This window comes from Thamnophis elegans, chromosome 16 (assembly GCF_009769535.1).
Source record: "Thamnophis elegans isolate rThaEle1 chromosome 16, rThaEle1.pri, whole genome shotgun sequence".
NCBI classification, from domain to species: Eukaryota; Metazoa; Chordata; class Lepidosauria; order Squamata; family Colubridae; genus Thamnophis; species Thamnophis elegans.
Window position 1 is genome coordinate 18,938,365 of NC_045556.1, and position 23,156 is coordinate 18,961,520.

At 45.0% G+C, this 23,156-nt stretch overlaps 1 protein-coding gene across 1 annotated transcript in view; it reads right to left on the minus strand.

The window, feature by feature from the left end:
- IGDCC4 (immunoglobulin superfamily DCC subclass member 4) overlaps positions 1 to 22,110 on the minus strand; it is an 80,159-nt gene extending 58,049 nt beyond the window's left edge. The window contains 1 exon segment of the mRNA XM_032233739.1: positions 21,730 to 22,110. Within this exon segment, the coding sequence (XP_032089630.1) occupies positions 21,730 to 21,781 (52 nt within the window). The 5' untranslated portion in view covers positions 21,782 to 22,110.
- Positions 22,111 to 23,156: the final 1,046 nt, after the last annotated feature.

The following is a 23,156-nucleotide window of genomic DNA, read 5'->3' on the forward strand; positions in this document are numbered from 1 at the left end:
GAACAGCTGCCCACCACGGCAGAAACAAATCTTTGGAAAGCGAGGGGAATTTCAAACGCCCGTTTGTAATCTAACATGATGAATGTCCTAGGGCAGAACAGCAGGAGGAGAAAAATAAAATAAAAATAAAACAAGAGTTTAGAGCCAAGAGGGGGGAGTCAGATGCTGAAAAAAACTCTTTTGAAAAAGGGCACAGCCAATGCCCCATCGCTTGGCACCAGCAGTGACCATCTGGCCTTAGAATGCTGGGCTCGTTCTGAAAACTGGAACTGCCCATGTGCTAGTTTGGCATCACTTCTGTTTCGGCCAACAAGCTTTAACAAAGATGTTTTACTTGTGTTTGTGGTGTTTAAGGGGGAAAAAAACTTTCCTCCCCAAAAGAGAGAAGTGCAAAAATAGCACTTCATTTTCTCTAATCATCAGTTTTGATCACCACACTATAAAAAAGATGTGGAGACTCTAGAAAGAGTGCAGAGAAGAGCAACAAAGAGGATTAGGGGACTGGAGGCTAAAACATATGAAGAACGGTTGCTGGAATTAGGTATGATGAAAAGAAGGACTAGGGGTGACATGATAGGAGGGTTCCAATATCTCAGGGGTTGCCACAAAGAAGAGGGAGTCAAGCTATTCTCCAAAGCATCTGAAAGCAGGACAAGAAGCAATGGGTGAAAGCTAATCAAGGAGATAAGCAACCTAGAACTAAGGAGAAATTTCCTGACAGGGAGAACAATTAATCCATGGGACAACTTGCCTCCAGAAGTTGTGAAGGCTCAAATACTGGAAGTTTAAAGAAGAGATTGAACAATAATTAGTCTGAAATGGTAGAGGATCTCTTGCTTGAGCAGGTAGTTGGACTAGAAGACCTCCAAAGTCCTTTCCAACCCTGTTATTCCGTTATCTAGCAACACATGATCTAAGCAACCTGCTTTCTCCTTCCCTCCTTATAGTATTTTGCAAAGTAAGCAGAAGTGGAAGAACATCTTAATAGACCCATCCCATTATAAAATCAAAATTGTCCTGATGGTGATTATGATGGTTATGATGATGATGGAGCACTGATGATGATGTTACCTATTTGGGTAGTGAAATGTCTTCAAGCAAACAACCAAGCTCAGAGAGCACCAAGGACTCCACATGATTGAAAACACAACCCACTGAATTCACACCGATTTGTTCCCTGGAAAGGCCAAAGGACACGTTGGAAGGTCTAGTAATTCCAGGTCATCACTTATTTCCCACTCAGCAAGGAGAGTAATGAGCCAAATCTTGATTAATCTGCGATTTTAGAAAGAAACCAGCTGAGCTGCTGGGACAAATAATCCTTTGGCTCACACAACTGAGCTTACTCGGTTGTTGGTCTTCTAAAATAACTACCTCCCCAGCTCCTGTTACAAAACAGGGCCAATGTATTTCCTTTCCTTCCTTCTCTGAGCTAGTAAGCAAGGCTCATGACACCAAATTCATCCTTATTGGTGGAATAATGACTCTCTCTATCTACAGAGCAACCAGTACCTTTCTGGCTTCAAGAGACCTGAGGTTATTGGTCTGAAGTCCCAAATAAGACAAGGGAGGCAGCAATATATCGTATTTTTCTGAGTACAAGACCCACCTTCCTCCCCCCTAAAAGTGAGTGAAAATTTAGGTGTGGCTTTTAGACTGAATATAGGCAGTTTTGGCCTTCTAAACCCTCCATGTGACATGTTTTCGCTCTCCCAGGCCCCCAGAAGCACTCTGCAGTGCTCTGCATGGCCCGTTTTTGCCCAAAGCAGACCCATTTTTGGCCTGCAGAGTGCTTCTGGGGGCTGGGGAGGACAAAAACACGATGCATGGAAGCCAAAACTATTTTTTTCTTGTTTTCCTCCTGTAAATGTAGGTGTGTCTTAATAGTCCGAAAAATACGGTATTATGGAAGCTTGCCTCAACCCTCATGAATATTTCACAAACCCAGAAAATGGGTTGACTCATTAATCAAGGTAAATGTGTTTTGCAAACTCGGCCAAGGTGCCACCTATATTTCTCTGGAGCTCAGGCCACCCACTTGGCATTTAAATGTGCCAAGAAGCTCTTGGAGCCTATCTGATATTATATACATGGTACCCGGTCTCAAAAAGTTGGGTTGACCCACAGTAGAATCTGAATTGGGGACCACCAAACATGAAGGATAGGCTGGATTGGGAAGTGGAAAAGAAATACCGTAAATAAAGGACTAAACCCTGTTTATTCCCAAATAAATTATATTACAGAGGTGGGCTGCTGGGGATTTGCAGGAGTTCAGGAGAACCTCTAGCTAAGATTCTGTGCAGTTCAGAGAACCTCCAAATCCCACTCCTGGCTGGCCCTGCCCACCCCGCCCCTCCCAGGAGTCTCCACACGGCCCATTTTGGATGCAGTAAGTGCAGGGTGCATGCAAAAAATGGACCTACCGAAAGTTTGGGGAGGCCTGAAAAAAACATGGCGAGGCTGTTTTCGCCCTCCTGGAGGTTCAAGGAAAGCCTCCGGAGCCTGGGGAGGGCAAAAACATCCCCCCTGAGGCTGATTAGGCCATGCCCACCCAGCAACCGGGCAGAGAACCTCTTGCTAAAAATTTTGACGCCCATCCCTGAATATAGAAGTGTCCGTGGAAGCTACAGGAGTCAAGCTCGAGTCCTTTTTATAGCCATCCAAGCAGGGGTGAAACCCAGCAGATTCTGACAGGTTCTGGAGAACCGGTAGCGGAAATTTTGCCACCTTTGTCTGGCCCCCGAGTGGGGCTGGAATGGGGACTTTGCAGTATCTTTCCCCTGCCACGCCCACCAAGCCACACCCACAGAACTGGTAGTGAAAAAAATTGAATTTCACCACTGCATCCAAGTGCCCAAACATCCTATTCCTTTTCAACAATTCTGTGGGATCTCAGATCTCAGCCAGGCAAGGTAGATCAGACTTCAAAACCAATGCGATGGAATGCAGTGTTTACTTTCATGGTAAAGCTACAGTAACAAAACCTTGCAAATCTGAATTTACCTCCCCCTCCCTCTCTCTAGCTCCGTGTAAATTTGGGAGATGCCTAAGACGCTTTCTTGAGTTACTTTCTTGGCCAGGACCCAAGTCCTGTTTCTTTTGTTTGATAGCCACTCTCCTTCCTTCTGAGACATTCCCTCTGCAACTACTTACAGACCCCAGAGATAGCATATGAATTTGAAATACCACCACCGCACTGTTTGGTAACTTGCCTATCAGAAAAACATAGAAAGCCAAGCAAAGGTAGTTGGACAGCTCCCTCCAGCTCCTGGGAGCTGGGACTGAAAAACTAATTCCCAAATAACTTTCTATGATCTCACAGCAGCTCAGCCAATCAGGGGAAGGAGCATTTTAATCTGTTGTCACCAGCCAGTGGCCAGTGGAGCTGGCAGCAGATTTGGCCAGTGAGGAGGTTGGGGAGGAACCTGGGCCACTCCTGTAGTCTGGGGAAGGCTCTGATGAGGGTTCTGTGTCGGAGGCAGAGTGGGGGCCAGGGCCGTATGCCAGTTATCAGCTGCCTTCAGAGTCAGACATCAGTGAGGCAGATGAATGGCTGGAGCCTGTTCCCAGTGTGTGCATGTGCAGAGTTGCCAGATGAAGGGAACAGCTAAAGAACAGGGGTTGACTTGGGAGTAAGGCCAGACAGTGAATGGCCCCTCCCATAGGGAATAAAAGAGGAGCGAAAGGGGAGTGGAGTTTGCTTAGTTTGCTTAATTGTTTCTGGGCTCCCTGAGACTCCTTGCCAAATTCTGCAGATATCGGCCTGGCAGCTCTCCAAGCCAGATAAGGTCTGTGACTGTAAATCCTCCATTGAAAGACTTTGCTGGATGTGAATGAGCAGAAGTCACAGGAAATTAATAAAAGGGGTTTTTGTTGGGACAAGGAGTTTGCTTCCTGCTCTTGGGAAGCCTCGGCCGGAACATAATCTAGCTCAGTAGGCATGAAGCACAGTCAGCATGAGGTCTTATCAAAACATGAAAAATGTCATGGCGTATTCCAATTTTCAGGCCAGGAATGCTTGTCACTGCTCTCCCAAACAAGATTTGGACAGTGCTCTGAATTCATTAGACTTTCACAGTACAAAGCGATTATGATAATCAACCTTAAGTTTATTAGCTGCCTTACTCACTGGTCCATAATCAATCCCATTTTCCAAAGCTAGGTATTATCAGCCTTGCTCTGATAATCCAAATCTCCCACCCGCTTCCTCAGTAATTTCTTTGAGCAAAACACATTCTTCCTATGTATCCTATTTGTAGAACTGTGGTCACGCCTTAAAAGATATCACTATGACATTTCCTGAACTGCCAGTTGGTTGAGATATTGGTTTTTTTTTTTCTCATTGCAGAGTTTTTCAATCCATTTTTGTCAAAATTCTTAAATTTATTGTAGGTTAGGTGTCTGGAGCTGTGTTCCTCCAGCTTAGCTACTTTGTGGATTTCAACTCCCAGAATTCCCCTACACAGCCTTTGAGACAGGTAGGTAAGTAGGCAGATAGATAGATGATAGATAGATAGATAGATAGATAGATAGATAGATAGATAGATAGATAGATAGATAGAGTGAGTGGTGGGTTCGTACCACTGTACTGGTTTGGCAGCCTGGGTCGCTGGAACCAGCAGCAACCCAGGCCTGCCATGCCCCCAAACTGGTTCCCCCAGCGGTGCCATAGGCACCAACAATCTTGTTTTTGGCTTCTATGCATGCATAGAAGCATTTTTACAGTACTGCGTGTATACTCACGGTACGCATCAAGCCTATGTGTGTGCTGCGTGACCATGAGCAAACCGGCAGTAGCGGCTGCTGGAACCCACCCCGGATAGATAGGTAGATTGCTAGGTCAATAGATGTAGACATAGGCATAGAGATAGTCATAGAGATGTAGACAGTGGTGGGTTCTGACCGGTTTGGCCCGGTTCAGACAAACCGGTAGTGGTTCAGCGGCTTGGGTCACTGGAACTGGCAGCGACCCAGGCCTGCCATGCCCCCCCCCCCAACTGGTTCTCCTATGGTGGCACCATTTGATTTTCAGTTCTGTGCATGCGCAGAATAAGTATCGTTGCAAAAATTTATTTCCCCCCTTTTAAAACATTTTTCACATGCGCAAACCTATTTATGTGCAAATGCTCATGTGCACAGAGCACGCATCTGGCAGGCATGCATGCAAGTGATGTGAGCGTGCACAAAATTTTTGCGCACCCCAAACCGGCAGTAATGCTGGCAACAACTCACCCCAGTATGCATGCATGCATGCATGTTTTATTTATTTATTTATTACTATTATTTATTTATTATTCCTTCTTTCCTTCCTTCCTTCTTCCTTCCTTCCTTCCTTCCTTCCTTCATTCATTCATTCATTCATTCATTTATTATTTCCAAAAGCACCTTCCCCAGAGAGTGCACAACTATCTCTAAATACAAGTAAACAATCCACTAAGCCAGCTAATGGCGTCTTTGGTTACACCAATTAATAGCACTGATCGATTGCCTACTGAAAAGGCAAAACACCCCCCCCCCCGAAGTTTACGTGATCTCTCTCAGCAGAGAAGGAAAAACATGAACATCTGCAGAATTCTCAAATGCACACCTGTTGCCACAGGAACATTCAGAAAGGTGATCTGGACCCCTCCAGGCTCAGTAACAGAGGAAAGGAGGAAAATAGCAATGGCACTTAGACTTACATACCACTTCACAGTGCTTTACAGCATTCTCTAAGTGGTTTACAGAGTCAGCCTCTTGCCCCCAACAATCTGGGTCCTCCTTTTACCCACCTCGGAAAGATGGAAGGCTGAGTCGACCTTGACCCTGGTGAGGTTTGAACTCCTGACTGTGGGCAGAGTTAGCCTGTACTATTGCATTCTAACCACTGCACCACTGAGGAAGGGAGGGAGGGAAAAGGGACAAAATAATTACACAAAGTTAACAATCAAGGGTTCCATGAATTTAATTCTAGAACCCAGAAAATTTTCCATCTATGATTCCAACACACAAAACTAACTTACTGCCCAAACAACAATAATCTGGTTAAATTGTTCCCTTTTTCTTTCTGTGTTGTAAATAGAGTTAGAAAACTTTGGGAAGGAGGCCAACAGCAAATTACTCTGCAATTAGAGCCTCACTCCTCTCTTAATTATATAAGCTAAGGGTGTTTGCAGCAACACCATAGAAGCCTGTTTCCATTTGACAACTATTCTGTATCTTATTTTAAGATACAGACCTCTTGGCCACGAGGATCGAATTTAAACCCTTGAAACGAACTAATTTCTCATTCCGCAATATGGCTTTTATTTCTCAAAAACAATGGAAGAGCACAACTTTTGGAAGGCTGAGCAGGACAGCTGGTTCCGAGAGCCAAGCTGGTCTCTGTTCTCCAAATTGCAGGTGGGACCAGTCAACATCCTAAATTTGAATTGAATTTACATTTTAATCTGGTTTAATATAGCTAATGCGGTTATTCTCCCTGCACTACCTCCCTAGTCCGTCTGTCACACTGGAAGTTATTTGGAGTCATGTTTGTCTTCCTTTTCAAAAGCAAAGTTATCTCTAAGTGCTTGGCTGCAAATTCCAACCATGAGTTACACGTTGTTTGAAGCATCTTCCTTGTTTAGTTTAGTTTAGTTATCATTGAACATCATACAAGAAAATTAAATGCCATCTTCACTGTCCATTATAACTATAAAAATAAAGACACAAATGCACATCCTTCACATGCTATATAATAGAAATTGAAAACCCGATATTGCATTAATGTTGCACTATATCGTAGAATTCAATACAGTTACTGCTCTGGGCAGAGGTGGGTTGCTCCCGGTTCGGCCCGGATCAGGTGAACCGATAGTAGCGGTGGGAGACTCCGCCCACTTGCCTGCACACGAGTGAACCAGTAGTAAAAAAATTAGAAACTCACCATTGGCTCTAGGATAGAAGCTGTTTTTCAGCCTATTTATCCTTGTTTTTATTGTCCTGTACCGTCTGCCAGATGGTAATAGTTCAAAAAAAGGGGTGCCCAGGATGAGATGGATCTTTAAGAATATTTTGAAATTTCTTAAGGCAGAGGGAGATAATAAAGCTCTTCCAAAGTGGGAAGAGGGCAACCAATGATCCTCTGGGCAATGACGTTGGCCCTCTGGAGTGCTGTCCTATCTGCAAACCATATTAGCAAACCATGCATAGGTGCAGTAAGTTAAAATACTCTCTATGGTGGTGCAGTAAAAGGTCACCAGCAATTTTTCATTCATTTTCATTCAGTTTCCCCCCCTTCTCTTCCAGTTTTTTTTTTGTAACTTGGTGGGCCTATCATTTTTTTAAAAAAACATTCTTGGGAGTCCGTGTACAAATAAATCATCCTCCTCCTCCTCCTCCTCCTCTCCCTCCTCCTCCTCCTTAATCCACCATCTGCTCCAAGCCACAGGGATTCCCACTATCCTCTTCTCACATCACTCCAAACTTTTTTTCAAAAATGTTCAAATTTTTTTATCTTAAATCCAGAGTGTTTGGAATAGAATTTCCTGTGCCGCCACCCCCCCCCCCCACTAAAGGCATATTGTATGAAGAGCTGATAATGAGAAATATTATAACATCCCCTTCTCCAACAGAGGCAGGAGGTCTAGACAGTTGCTGCTGGCTTTTAATTCTTTTTGTGGGGGGTAAAGAAAGAAAGAAACAGATGCTCAAAATTCCACCCTAAAAAAAGCATCCCTCAAATCAAGAAAGGAAATCTACAAAAGCAGACCGCTGAGAGAAATTGTGTTAGCCAAAAACAATTTAATTGGAATAATTAAGCATAAAAGGCAGGAGATCTGCCCCCTTTTAGAGAGCCTCTTTAGAGAACTAGCAGCCCACATGTTCACACCCCTTGGCAAAATCCTACGTTTGCATTTATGCAATTATTTCTTCATTGTAAAGAGGCACCGAGCTAGATGGAGAACTTGCACTAAGCAAGTTAAAAAGGTAAATTTTAGGTTTAGACTTGGAATGAGCGTCAGTAACTTTGTGTAGCTCCTTTAAGAATCCAAGATTCTACATCTACCCCCCCAACGAGAATAGCAAGAATGTTCAAGAACAAATCCGAAAAGTGTTGGAAATTTCATCAGACGCCTGGTTCTTATTACCATATGTGGTGGACTTGCACAGAAGTTAAAAGATATTGGACTAAAATCCACACGTGGCTGGAGAAAATGACACAAAAATGCATAGACTTTAAACCAGAGATTTTTTTTAAATTGGGAATTATACCAGAAATATACAATAGAGATTTGAAATATCTCATTGTAAATGTTTTAACAGCAGCTAGAATTGTATTTGCAAAAAATTGGAAGAATGAGAAAATACCAACGCAGGAGGAAGTTATTTGAAAAATAATGGAATGTGATGAAATGAGTAAACTGACATTTGAAATTAGAGAACAAGAAGATGAACAATTTTACAAGGTATGGGATTTATTTTATCAAAGGTTAGATAAAAAATTATGGTAAGGAAAAATGTTGGAGAACTTCTTATACATTTAAGAACAATAGAATGATATATGTAATACCACAAAGGTTTAGTATTGTTAAATAGACTAACATGAGGCAATGGAATGATGTGGTATGTATGATTTTAATATCTAAATATTTTGTTTAAAATGATGGAATAACAATTGGAGTTGAACAATTGATGTATAATGATGCTATATATGAATCCAATACCTAGAATATTTTGTTTAAAATGAAGGAAGAACAATTACAGTGGAATATTGATATACAGCGATAATATTTTATGTTTACCTAATGGACAATTTGTGATGTGATATATAATTGTAAGTGGTGATAATGGAAAGGATGCACAAAAATTTGTAACCAAACGACACACTATATGAAACAGTTGAAGGTTGTATGTTTTTTTGTTTTGTTTGGTTTTTGTTTGTTTACAAAAAATTTTTAAAAAAGAGAAAAATCCAAGATTCTAGCAGCGTTTCTCAAACTTGGCAACTTTGAGATGGGTGGACTTCAACACACCTCTTTAAAATTCTCAAAGTTTGAGAAAACAACACTCTAGACTTAGAAGGTCCATCTACTCCCCCTCCCCACCTGAAAAGAACTCTGTTCTAACTGCTAGTTGCCTCACATTACATTACCTCAGTTCAAACTGGCAGATGTTCCACTCCTTCACTCAGGAGTGGTCTGGGGCTCCTTACAGTCATGGTGGGCATGGTCTAGTTGGCCTCCTGTACCCTGGTGGGCAGTGACATGCGGTCAGCTTTAGCCCTGGTGAGGCACTTTTTAGACTTGTGGACTTCAACTCCCAGAATTCCACAGCCAGGCATGCTCAGTTCCGATTTAAAGCGAGCATTTCCCCCCCTTGCAAAATAAGTTTCCCCATTCTTTTTCTTCTCCCTCTCCCTCCTTCCTCCCTCTCTCCCTCCCTCCCCCCTCTCAAACAGACACACGCACACAGAGAACTTCGATCCCTCTCTCATTCACTCACTCTCAAACACAAACACAGAAGTTGGATTGGATATATTTTCCAAAGGCTTGAAAGCAGCTCCTTTGCCATACCTCCCCTTCCCCTGTTGCCTTTCGATCAAACTTTTTGAATTCCTCCCCCCTCCCCACATGCACCTTTTCCAGCTGTTTCAGAGACAATTTCAACTCTGCTTCTCCCTGCCCTGCCCTCCCCTCTTGAAAAGCCAGAGCTCTGTCAGACTGAGCTAGTTGCTCCCAGAGAACTCTAAAAAGCCTCTAAAAATGCCCTCTACAGGAGGCGAGAGAATACGTGCCTCATTTGCATAAGGAATTCTTTGCTTGTTAACCCTTGCTTAACTCTTAAAAGGCGAAAAATTCCTTAGGCAAAAGAGGCCCCTAGTTCTCTGGCCTCCTCCTAGTTAATACTGAGAGCAGACACCAAGCCACTGTGATTTGAAATCTGGTAGCAACTACCCTGGCTTTAATTATTTTAAGAAAATTATTTAAAATCCTTTCCTTTCTCTGAGGAGACTGGTGAGGCCCCGCCTCCCTTGCCTCTAGTGACTGCACATCCCTGCTGCTGGTGGTGGGGGGTTGCCCTCTATGGGCTCCAGAGGCTTTCTTCGAGCCTCCAGGAGGGCGAAAATGGCCTCCCCAGGCTCAGGGTAGGCTCTGATGCCCATTTCTGGCCTTCCCGAACTTCCAGTAGGCCTGTTTTTTGCCCTCCCCAAGCCTCTGTGCATGCCCTACACTTATCTGCATCCTAAATGGGCCACATGGGGACTCCTGGGAGGGGAGGGGTGGGCGAGGCCAGCCAGGAGTGGGATTTGGGGATTCTCCAAACTGCACAGAATCTTAGTTAGAGCTTCTCCTGAACCCCTGCGAACCCCCAGCAGCCTACCCCTGATGTGCTAAAAGACACAAAGAAACAGCAAAAAGCTGGTAAAATGTACAGCGGGGAAAGAAAGACGAGCCTTTTCAAAGCCTCTCCTTTAAGTCTTCTGTCTTCCTGGTGGGATTCACTTAACCTTTAAAAAAATACATTTCATGGCTTCTCCCAACTGGCTTTTCATCTTCACTTGAAAGCTTTAGCACATAAGGACTGATTTTAATGTATCACGTGATTGGCCGGGTAGCTTAAGCCTGGTTTTATTGAATTCATTGTAATTGCCTGCCTTTGTGGGACACACAAGTCATCCATCATGGATTGCAAGCCACATTTGACACAATTCAATAAAGCCAAAGTCAAGTGTGGACCAGAAAAATATGGTCTTCGTTGATTTTGCTTTAGCCTGGTCTCCTCCCAAAAGAGATTTTTTTTTTCATGCTGCTAACCACAGCACTTTGGAGAAAACCTCAACAGTTTCACTTATTTAAACACAAACATTCACCCCCAAAGGTCCTGTTTGCTACAAATAATCTGTGCTGCAAACAATCAGGTGAGCAGTAGATGGCACGAAAGAGTTACAGAACTGTATCTGTGGCCCCCTCGTGGTCAACTGAAGTGCTGCATTCTTGATCTAATAGTACTATGCCACTGTATATACTTCTATTTTTGTTGCAACAGGTGTTGAGTCTCCTGTGGATTAATATCTCAACATAAATCATAGGGCCGTGGAAAGCGGGGCATATTTTTAACGAAGAACTTGTTGCAATTTTCTGAATTTTTACTTGATGGCGAAGTCCTTAGGAAATGAATGGTACTTACAGATAGAATATATAGAGCAGACGGATTGCTTTGCCACAGTCATGAGGCTTGGCAACTTTGTTTAAATCATTTTTTTATAACTAACTTTGCTCCTAACATGCATTCAAACAGCCACATCCCTTCTTATCACAGTTCTCTGCACAAATCTACATAAACCAGCCATGCAAAAAACATAATGAAAATAACAGAAGTAACAGCAACATGAGTTGAGGGATGGACTTCAACAATGTATTAAGTGTCTTGTAGAAAATCATCTGCTAATCTAATTTAAAATAATCGAATTCTAATTATTAAAGCTCTGCCTTTATGCAATGGAGAAAATGAGAAGAGGAGGTGGGTTTTGTTTTTGTTTTTTTGATAGAAAGGGACTCTAACCAAGCTGACCTTTGTGGGTCAAAGTACTAAGCAGTTAACAATTTACAAAGTTGTGCTAAGGTGGGCCACTGTAAAAAGCTTGCAAACCAAATAGCAGGAGAAAAAACAATTGGGGACACCCAGGTACTGACTTGGTCAGCAAACCTATTTTTCTATTTGATCCACTTTGATTTACAGAAAGATCAGGGGGGGGGGCTGTACAGTTGTAATATCGTTCAGATATTACCAGATCAGTTCACAGATTATATTTTCCCAACTAATCTTTCCCAAGCTTGCTGCCCACTTCCCACAATTCCCTGGTCGACCTAGGCATTACTGAGAAACTTGGGACTTGAAGTCCCCACATCTGGAAGTAACCAAGGTGGAGAAGCAACTGATCACAACTATCGAAGGTATGAAGTAACCAAGGTGGAGAAGCAACTGATCACAACTATCGAAAAGGTTACAGGAAGGTGGCTTGCTACTCCAAGCCACATTGGCCCACTCTGCTTGGTTTTTTTTTTTTCACCATGAATTTTAAGCTTCCCTTAAATTAATCTCTGACCTAGCAAAGAGAAGAAACATAGGATGAGGTGGACAAACACTTTCCTGCAATTAGATTTCTATACTTGTCTTGGGATTCCATACCATGCCAGGGATATAAAAAAGAGGAGAGGGTCAAAGAACATGAGGCAGACCAGAAGAAGATGGAGAGACAACATCAAAGTCACAGTACAACACCATCAAGTAACAATGATTGAGGCCACCAGAAGACCAAGAATTAGAATTTTGTATCTCACTTAACACCTGAAGTAAAAACAGAGGAGGAGGTAGAGGAGAGGAAGAGGAGAGAAGGAAGGGAGGAGGATTTATAGAGTGGTATTAGTACCTCAGTGGCTAAGACACTGAGCTTGTCATGAGAAAGGTCATCAGTTCGGCAGTTTGAATCCCTAGAGCTGCATAACGGAGTGAGCTCCCGTGACTTGTCCCAGCTTCTGCCAACCTAGCAGTTCAAAAGCACATAAAAATGCAAGTGGAAAAATAGGAACCACTTTTGGTGGGAAGGTAACAGCATTCCATGCACCTTCGGTGTTTAGTCATACTGGCCACATGACCACGGAGACGTCTTCGGACAGTGCTGGCTCTTTAGCTTTCAAACGGAGATGAGCACCGCCCCCTGAAGTCAGGAACGACTAGGACATATGTGCAAGGGGAACATTTACCTTTATTAGTACCTCACATGATCTTGATTGTATTCCTCTGTAAATGTAACTTAGGATTCTCGTCTAACCCCCTGCTCAAGCAGGAAACCTTATACTATTTGAAACAAATGATTGTCCAGTCTCTTCTTAAAAACATCCAGTGTTGCAGCACCCACAACCTCTGGAGACAAGTTGTTCCCCTGGTTAGTTTCTCGTTAGCTCTAGGTTGATTTTCTCCTTGCTTAATTTCCATCTTTTGCTTCTTGTTCTTCCTTCAGGTGCTTTGGAGAATAGGTTGACCCCCACACACCCGGCCAATCTTCTTTGTAACAGCCCCTCAAATTTTGGAACACTGCTATCATGTCTTTCTTTTCACTAGACTAGACATATCCAATTGCTGCAATCATTGTTTTAATCTCCAGTCCCCTAATCATCTTTGTTGCTCCTCTCTGCATCCTTTCCAGCATCTCAACTTGAAAAAAAAGTGTTCTAATTGCCAGGAAATCAGCTCTTTGCTAGTGGTCCCTCTGAAATATTTTTAAAACATTTTCCAGCCCCCACCCACCCAAAAAAAGATATACAGAAGGCAGTGAAATCAAAACCTTGCATTCCTTGCAACAAAATATCCTAACACAGCAACTTTAAAGAAAATAAATAAACACTTGCCAAAAGTCCTTGAGAAAAACCCAAGAGAAATCCATTCTCAAGACCACGACAATAAGGCAATGAAACAGTTTTTTTCAGGCAAAGAGAAAACTAAAATTCCCTTTGAGTAGATCCGTGATGGCTAACCTTTTTAGAGCCGAGAGCCCAATGCGTGCACGAAACCCCAAATGCAATGCAAGCATCCCCCTTGCATGCGCCCCCCCATTCATGTGTGCGCCCCACCCACCCCTCACCCATTTTTGATTTCCAGGTTGGTGCAGGAGACCTTCCAAGACCAAAATGGGGCGCCGGGGAGTGCATGCGTGCAAATCCCCAAAATGCAATGCGAGCCCCCCCCCCATATGCACCCCGCCCCCTTGCTGCGCATGCGCAGCAGAGGCCTGAAGACCAGCTCGCCGGCAAGAGGCACGCACATATGTGTGGTAGACCTGGGCTGGAGCGATGGCTGATGTGCCCATGAGAGGGTTGTGTGTTCCATCTGTGGCACGTGTGCCATAGGTTTGCCATCACAGGAGTAGAGCATGACTCTTGTGGACATATCCATGCAATTTCCTTAGCACAAAGAGGGTTGGGGGTTTGCCATGGCCTCCTTTCATGAAATTTTCCCCAACGTTTAGCTTTCTGGCGTGGGATTCATTCGTCGTTCCCCCACGCCCCCCAAAAAACTAACCAGGATCAACTCTGCTTAACTTTCAAGGTAAGCTAAGCTCAGCTAAGATGCTTTTAAGTGGCAGCTGAAATGGGGATATTGCAAGCATAGCATGCTTGAAGAAGCCCATTGCTCACTCGACGGGGAGTCCTCGAGTTACGATGACAATTGAACCCAACATTTATGTTGTTAAGCAAGACAGCTGTTAAGTGAGTGTTGCTCCATTTTAGACCCTTTCTTGCCTCACTGCAGTTGTGAATCACTGCACTTGATAAGTCGCTAACCCAGTTGTTAAGCTAATCTGGCTTCTTCGTTGACCCCGGGACACTTCAGCCGTCATGAATATGATTCCGTTGTCAAGCATCTGAATTCTGATCACGGGAACGCAAGGATGCTGCAATGGTCATAACTGTGAAAAACAGTCCTAAGTCACTATTTTCAGTGCTGTTGTAACTTAGAACGGTCCCCAAAGAACTCTTATAAGTCAAGGACTAACTGTATAACGTTGGCATCGCGAGGTCCACAAGATCTTATCCTTAAGACTGCCAGCTGAGCTCATCTTTATTTATTCATTTGTAAAATAGATTAGATTGGAATAACGGAGTTGGAAGGGACCTTGGAGGACTTCTAGTCCAGCCCCCTGCTCAGGCAGGAAACCCTACACCACTTCAGACAAATGGCTATCCAACATCTTCTTAAAAACTTCCAGTGTTGGAGCATCCACAACTTCTGGAGGCAAGTTGTTCCACTGATTAATTGTTCTAACTGTCAGGGAATTTCTCCTTAATTTCAGGTTGCTTCTCTCCTTGATTAGTTTTCACCCATTGCTTCTTGTCCTGCCCTCAGGTGCTTTGGAGAATAGCTTGACTCCCTCTTCTTTGTGGCAGCCCCTCAAATATTGGAAGACTGCTATCATGTCTCCCCTAGTCCTTCTTTTCATTAAACTAGACACATCCAGTTCCTGCAACTGTTCTTTATATGTGATATCCTATCACCTCCTTAAAGTTAAAACCAGTGTTTTCTGACCATGGCAACTCTGAGATCTGTGGAACCTTTCTTAAAAATTAAACTGCAAAAGAATATAAACTTCTTCAGTCAGAGCCAAAGAAGCTTCTTGGAGGAGAAGCAGATCGTCTCCCTGGAGTAAAAATATTAAACTAGACATACCCAGTTCCAGCAATCGTTCTTCATATATTTTAGCCTCCAGTCCCCTAATCATCTTTGTTGCTCTTCTCTGCACTCTTTCTCTTTGAACAGATTGGATACAGTTAATAAGGTTAAATGTATTAACTTTTTCCATGTGATTCTCACCTTGATGGTTGAACCATAAGTTTTTTTTTTTTAAACCTGGCTGTTTGCCCACATCTTGGGGGAGAGTAATGGGGAAGCCCGATTTGTGTGTTTTTGCAAGATATGTAAGTATATTTTGCTTAGACATACGTGGTGTTGTCTGTCCTTTATTATTTGTACTCTGTTAAAGTGTAAACCTTCCACTTTGCAATCAGACTGCCTTTCAATCTGTGCTTCTCCAATGTTTTCCTTGGTTACCCAAGCCTGCTTTTGAGAAAGTCTTATCAAACTTCAAGGACGGGTGGTAAGTCCCTTCCATCAGCAACGCTGTAACTTTGGTCATTGCATAAATAGTCATAACTTGAGGAATGCCCTTATCATAAAACCCCTATCACTGAAGGACCTTCTTGTCATTTCAACAAATTGCCATTGGTATTTCATCTTTTTTCACCTTTGTAGGCCTATTTGGGGATCACGTTTCCAATATATTTTAGTATACATGGCAATCTTTAGAGTCCGTTTAAATAGAATAGAATTTAGAATTAGAATATAGAGTAGAGTAGAGTACAGTAGTAGAATAGAATAGAAATAGATAGAATAATAGAGTTGGAAGTGACCTTGAAGGTCTTCTAGTCCAACCCCCTGCTTAGGCAGGATACCCTACCCCACTTCAGACAAACGGTTATCCAATCTCTTCTTAAAAACTTCCAGTGTTGGGGCATTCACAACTTCTGGAGGCAAGTTGTTCCACTGATTAATTGTTCTCACTGTCAGGAAATTTCTCCTTAGTTCTAAGTTGCTTTTTTCCTTGATTTGTTCCCATCCATTGCTTCTTGTCCTGCTTTCAGATGTTTGGCTGAATAGCTTGACTCTCTCTTCTTTGTGGCAGCCCCTGAGTATTAGAAAACTGCTATCATGTTCCCCTAGTCCTTCTTTTCTACAAAAGTAGACATACCCAGTTCCCAGCAACCATTCTTTATATGCTTATTCTCCAGTACCCTAATCATCTTTGTTGCTCTTCTCTGCACTCTTTGTCACCCTTGGGATGGGGAATGGATTTATCTGTTATTCCCAAAGAAAAAAACACTTTTAACCAATTTGGGGTAACTATCCAAGTTTGGGAAGCGCTGCTTTAAATCTAATGAAAGAATAAAGTAAAGTAAAAATCAGCCGGTGTCCAGTGTCCCACCATTGAACTACACTCACGTCATCTGTGAACGATAACCACACTAAACCTTAGTTCAATGGTGGGACACTGGACACCGGCTGATAATTAGCCTTAAAAAAAGATAAAGTAAAGACCTCGAATTGAGCTCTTCTCTGAGTCACTTCAGAATCAAGGCTATATGGGAAGGGGGGAAATGGTACAGGTCGTCCTCCACTTACAACAGTTCACTAGTGACCATTCAAAGTTACAAAACTTTGGGGAAAAACGTAACTTATCACCATTTTTCACCGTTTGGCATCCCCATGGTCACATGAGTTACATTCAAGTGGTTTACAACTGGTTCATATTTATGACGGTTTCAGTGTCCCGGGATCATGAGATCCGCTTTTGCGACCTTCTGACAAGCAAAGTTTAATGGGAGACCAGATTCACTTAACAACAGCAAACAACTGCAGTGGTTCACTTAACAAAAGTGGCAACAGTCGTTAAAGTGGGACAAAACTCTGATCCACCTAAATTGTGGCCGGTAAGCCAAGGACCATCTGTAAAAAATTGGCTTCATGTTTTCTAAATCTGTATGTTCTCCCCTTCCAACTTTTCCAGTCTCGCATACAGCCCTGACATTCTCTAGCAATCTCCCATTCAAATATTATCCATATCTGATCTGACCCTACAGAGATTCCCGGACAAGCCAGCCATCTATTCCCTCAACTTCCTTATTCAAGGAATCAGAAATCTGAATCACAGAAGAAGGGACTGTTATAACTTCCTTTCTTCTTCCTTCCCAAGCATGAGACTCTAGCATTGTGATGGCGAGCCTTCTCTGCAGGTGCACTAGCCCAGCTCCACCGCACATGGGTGCATACCTCCCACCAGCCAGTTAGTCTTTGGGTCTCTGCAGCGCATGGACAGGGGGAGGGGCGCATGCAGGGATGCACAAGTGCATACACAGGATGTCCATACTCAGGGGCCGCTCATGTTGCATTTGGGGGGGGCTCATGTGCACCCCTCTGCCCCCCGTTTTGGTTTCCAGGTTGGTTCAGGAGGGCTCTAGGCCCAAAACATTGCTAGGGATTTGAACCACTGACCTTTCTGATCGACAAGCTCAGCGTCTTAGCCACTGAACCACCCTTGTCTCCCAAACCCATAAATCACTTTAAAAAAATCTAATTACAGAACCTATATCCAGAATAAACCCAACCATACATGTTGGTTTCATAGTTTGAGAGAAATCCATGAAAATGCAAACCCGGGCCAGACCAGATGGTCCATCAACATGAATACTGAAGATTCCGAAGACCCAGCTGCCTTGGAGGTTTCATGTCCATGCCAGAGGCCATCATACCAGCAATGGCCAGTAGGCCGTTAAGCAACAGGCTAGGTCTGGGGTCTCCTAACTGGCAATGGTAAGACTTGTGGACATCAGCTCCAGAATTCAGCAGCCAGCTGTGAGAACTGGGAGTCGAAGTCCACAAGTCAACCCATCTGGGAGTTGATGTCCACAAATGTTGAAGTTGTCAAGTTTTGGAGTCCCCTGGGCTACAATGATACAGTCCATCTTCAGGCTCTCTCTTGAGTTCCTTTGTGTTAGAATCTACACATTAGAGGCAGCTTTGCCCTCTAAATATGAGATATGAAGGCAGCTGCAAGCCAGAGAGATCCTTCAAGACAATGTATCTTTCACCAACTCACACCAAAAGCCGATGCTTTATGTTTCAATCACCCAGTCTCTCTAAGGTCACATTCAGAAGTTCTGAAAATCATCTGTCAACACAACTTTCTGAGAGTGCCATATGGGCTCTGAAAGTTATGAATGAGTTTTGTTGATACAAGGTCCACCCCTTTGTGACCTCAAGAGTGACAAAAATCCAATAACCTCCAGAGATGATATTGTAACAAAGAACTTGAAAATAGCCTTCTTGGCTTGCTTCATATACCCATCAAACTAACATTACTCGGTTAACAATTCTACAGAGCAATAATTCTACTGAGGAATTATAGACTCTGTCATCTGCACCTCCATAACTGTCTGGTTTGGTTCTGCAACCCAACAAAACAGACAGAGATTTCAAGGGATAATTAGAACTGCAGAAAAAACAATTGCTACCAACCTGCCTTCCATTGGGGACTTTTATTCTGCATGAGTCAAAAGGAGGGCAGTGAAATATCTACAGACCTCTCGCATCTCGCATCCTGGACATAAATTGTTTCAACTCCTACCCTCAAAATGACTCTATAGGGCACTGCACACCAGAATAACTAGGAACAAGGACAGTTTTTTCCCAAACGCCATCACTCTGCTAAACAAATACTTCCCACACCATTCTCAAACTATTTATTAAGTCTGCATTATATTAATCTTCTCATCGTTCCCGTCACCCACCTCCTCCCACTTATGACTGTATGACTGTAACTTTGTTGCTTGTATCCTTACAATTTATATGATTTTAGTATGATATGATTGCTTATGTGTACCCTATGACTATCATAAGTGTTGTGCCTTATGATTCATGATGAATGTATCCTTGTCTTTTTATGTGAGACCTTGTGCACCAGAGACAAATTCCTTGTGTGTCCAATCACACTTGGCCAATAAACTATTCTATTCTACTCTATTCTACTCTATTCTACTCTATTCTATTCTATTCTACTCTACTCTATTCTACTCTATTCTCTCTGTCCAACCCGGAGTCTTCCAGATGTGCTTAGATGAAAACTCCTATCATCACCAGGCAGGTGATGGGAAGTGTAGTCCACACACGAACTAGTCCATTCACAACTAGAAGGCAACAGATTTGTAAAGACAACTGAGACACTGAATCTGCTTCAGGGGGCTTTGGAACTCCTCTCAAGAACCATGTTTTGCAGCCAGCCTTTTACAGCCAAAAGCATACAGCCTTTCCCCATGGAAGCTGTTCCATCTAATCACTGCGGCTGCCACGGTGATCTTGCTTGCTAGGAATAATGTGAGTCAAAGCCACAACATCTGGAAGGCACATTTGAAGGCTGCTGGAAAGCAGCTGTTCCAACTGCATTCACCAGAGAAGAGAAGCTGATCCAGGAAATTAATCTGAGGAAGGGGGGAGTTGAAGTGGAGGCCTTGCCATCTTCTAAACAAAGCAAGTTTTTTTAATTAATTAATCAGAATAGAGAAGTGAAGTCAGAAGTGAAAATATTTAGACTCCTTGCATCTGGACATAAATTGTTTCAACTCCTACCCTCAAAACGATGCTATAGGGGCACACTGCACACCAGAACAACTAGACACAAGGACAATTTTTCCCCGAACGCCACCACTCTGCTAAACAACTATTCCATCACCTCATGTCAAACCACTCACTAAGGCTGCATTACTATTACTATTAGTCTTCTCATCGTTCCTATCACCCATCTCCTCCCACTTAGGACTGCAGGACTGTAACTTTGTTTGCTTGTATCCTTACGATTTATATTGAAATTGTTTCTTGATTGCTTATTTCAGTGTTTCTCAACCTTGGCAACTTGAAGATGTCCGGACTTCAACTCCCAGAATTCCCCAGCCAGCGAATGCTGGCTGGGGAATTCTGGGAGTTGAAGTCCAGACATCTTCAAGTTGCCAAGGTTGAGAACACTGGCTTATTTGTACCCTATGACTATCCTTAAGTGTTGTACCTTATGATTCTTGACGAATGTATCTGTCTTTGTATGGACACTGAGAGCATCTGCACCAAAGACAAATTCCTTGTGTGTCCAATCACACTTGGCCAATAAAGAATTCTATTCCTTTTCTATTAGAGTTGAAGGGACCTTGGAGATCTTCTAGTCTAACCCCCTGCTCAAGCAGGAGACCCTTTACCATTTCAGACAGGTGGCTGTCCAGTCTTTTCTTGAAAACCTCCAGTGATGGAGAAACCCACAACTTCTGGAGACCAGCCTTCCGCTGCTTAATTGTGTCATTGTTAGGAATTCCTCCTTATTTGTTTGTTGTCTTGTCGTTGGGGATTTTTTTTTTCTTTCCAAAGCCACTTTCTAATTACAATTTTTTTTTTCTTATACGGCATCCGGTCCCCGCTGCTCACCCAGGATTATTCTCTTGCCGGATGGATTATGGATCCCCTTTCTGGCAAAGCAACTTAACCCAAAGGTGATTTTTTCAAGAGGCAACTGGACTGTCTGGTTTTCTTTTCCTTTTGCTTTGAAGGTGGTTTCACTTCTCATCCAAGAAGCTTCTTCAGCTCTGGCTGGATGGTGGGGATGGAGATCTATCTTCAGTCAGAGCTGAAGAAGCTTCTTGGATGAGAAGCGAAACGTCTTCAAGGAAATCCTTGAAGACATTTAAACTGTCTACTGTTGACCTCACCCCATTCTTAAGAGTTCCGTAAAGGGGACAAGCATAAACGCACCAACCGTCGGTGTCCTACTGTCCCCATTTATTTGTACTCATTTCCTCTGCTCTTATTCATGTTTGTTCTCATTCCTGTTATCTTGTACATGAGTGGCAAACTAACGAACTAACTAAATAAAAACCCAAAAGTTCAGTTGGCTCTTGAAAAAAAAAGGCACCTTCGGCACAACCACGACCTGGATGATGGAGAAGCTCCATAGACAAGAAACTAACCCACTTCCAACTGCACTTAAGCGCTGCTTTCCGCGCGGTTTGCCCCCGCGGGAACTACGAGGGGCCACTTATAGCCACCGCACGCCTTCAACGATTGAAACACCCGCCCCCCCCGCAGGACCCGTCTTGCTTGGCGCACGGACCGGGACCGAGACCTGGAGCTGCTGGCTGCCTGGCGGTCCCGGGCACTTCTGTTCCGCGCGTGGTGACTCTGCCCGCGTCCAGTCCTCGCTAGGAGCTGCCGCCGCCTCACTCCCCGCATACACCTGTTTGCAGCCATCACCGAGAAGGAGGCGTGCTGGAGAGGAGAGCCGCGAGGCTCGCAAGGGTTAGCGGCCGCCGCCGCCGCCGCCAACCGGGCCGTGGGCACTTTCCTCCTTTCGGGGGCCGCGGGAGTTGGTTGGCCTCCGCGGCTCCGGTACCTTTTCTGGGCCGGGGTCCGCGCTACCTTCCACCACCTCCTCCAGGGGTTCTTCCGTCCCCTTTTCTTTGCGCGCAGCCGGCGGGCGCCCAGCGCGCTTCCCCGGCTCCTTGCGCCCGAGTCGGAGTCTCGCGCGCCAGGCCGAGCGCCCCTTCCTCAGTGGGAGCCCTTCCCGGGGAAGGGGCGATCTTGGGGACCGAGAGAAGATGGACCCTCCTCGCTGGGGCTTACCTTCCACCGCGGTCAAGGTCAGCAGCAGCAGCGCCCAGCCCGGGAACGCCATGGGAGCCTGCGGGCAGAGAAGGAGGGAAGGGGGCTGCTCGGCTGAGGCTGCGGTGGGTCTTCTTTTTTCTTAGAGGTGGGCGAAAGCCGGAGACGGGGTCGGTCGCCCCTCCATCGCCATCTTGTGCGAATGCGAGAGGGACTCCTCCGGCAGTTGCACACCCACCCAGCGTCCCACCTCTCCTCCCGCACGCACGCTCGCTCCCTTGCTTACACAGACACACACACCGCGCGGGCGCGCGCCAAGTCCTGCTCCGCTCGCTCGCTCGCTCGGCACAGCCGCGCCCCCCGCCCGCCTTCTCGCCGCGGAGAAGACGGACAGATGGGTCCCCTCCGGGCTGGGGAGGGAAGTGGGCCAGAGGAAAGTGGGGGGGGGGAGGGACAGAGCCAAAGGGGAGGGGGTGAAGGAGGTGGAGAAGACGGGGGGGGGGCAAAATCGAAGCCAAGGGGGAAAGGGAGGGGGAGAAGACGGGGTGGGGGGGAATCGAACCAAAGGGGGGGGGAAGACTGTGGGAGGACCGGAGCGGGGCGTGGGACAGATTCGGAGCGAATGGGGAAGAGAAGTCGGGGGGAGGGGGCAGACACAAGGTGTGGGGAGGAGAGGAGAAGTGGAGGGAGAAGAACCGCAGCCAGGGGGAAGGGGAGGAGGAGAAGACGGAGGGGAGGGGATGGAATCGAGCTAGAAGGGGATGAGAGGGCAGAAGAGGGAGGGGGGACCGGAGCCAGTGTGGGACACCCATCCGGAACAAGTGGGGTGAAGACGAGTGGGGGGGGGGGACGAGCCACGAGGGGTGGAGAGGGGGAGAATAAAGAGTTCCGACTTCGGCCCAAAGCCGGACTGGCCCGTTGCTCTTGCTAAGGTCCCCTGGCTCTCTCGGGGCAAAACTTCTATTGCCTCTGTCTGGAGCCGCCCCCGCCGTCTCTTTCTATCTTTAGACGGGCTGGAACTCCAACGTGGAAGTAGTTTTGCGCGCAAGGCTCCGGTTTCGCCATGGAAAGCCAGCCCTGGTTGGGCCGAAGGGCGAGAGGGATCCCCGCCGAATGGATCCCGAGAGGCGGAATGCGGGGGGGGGGATTCCGCTTTGGGAGCGAGAAGCTGTAGCTGAAAGACAGACTAGCTACCTAGCGGGTCCAAGCCCCGTAATGGGCAGGGGGGGTTCTGGCTGCAAATCGGGGAGGGGGCATTCGGGGATCTCCTTACACCACTCATCCCCTGTCCCCCTCCCCCAGAAAAGGAGAATTTCCGAAATATTGGCCAAGAAGTCTGCGTACTTAATTAGGGGGGGGTGTCAAAAGGTCTCTATGACTATTCTGATTTCATTGTCATAGGAGGCCTCTCACGTTTTGGAGATTGTTTTCCCAGGATTGTTGTCAAC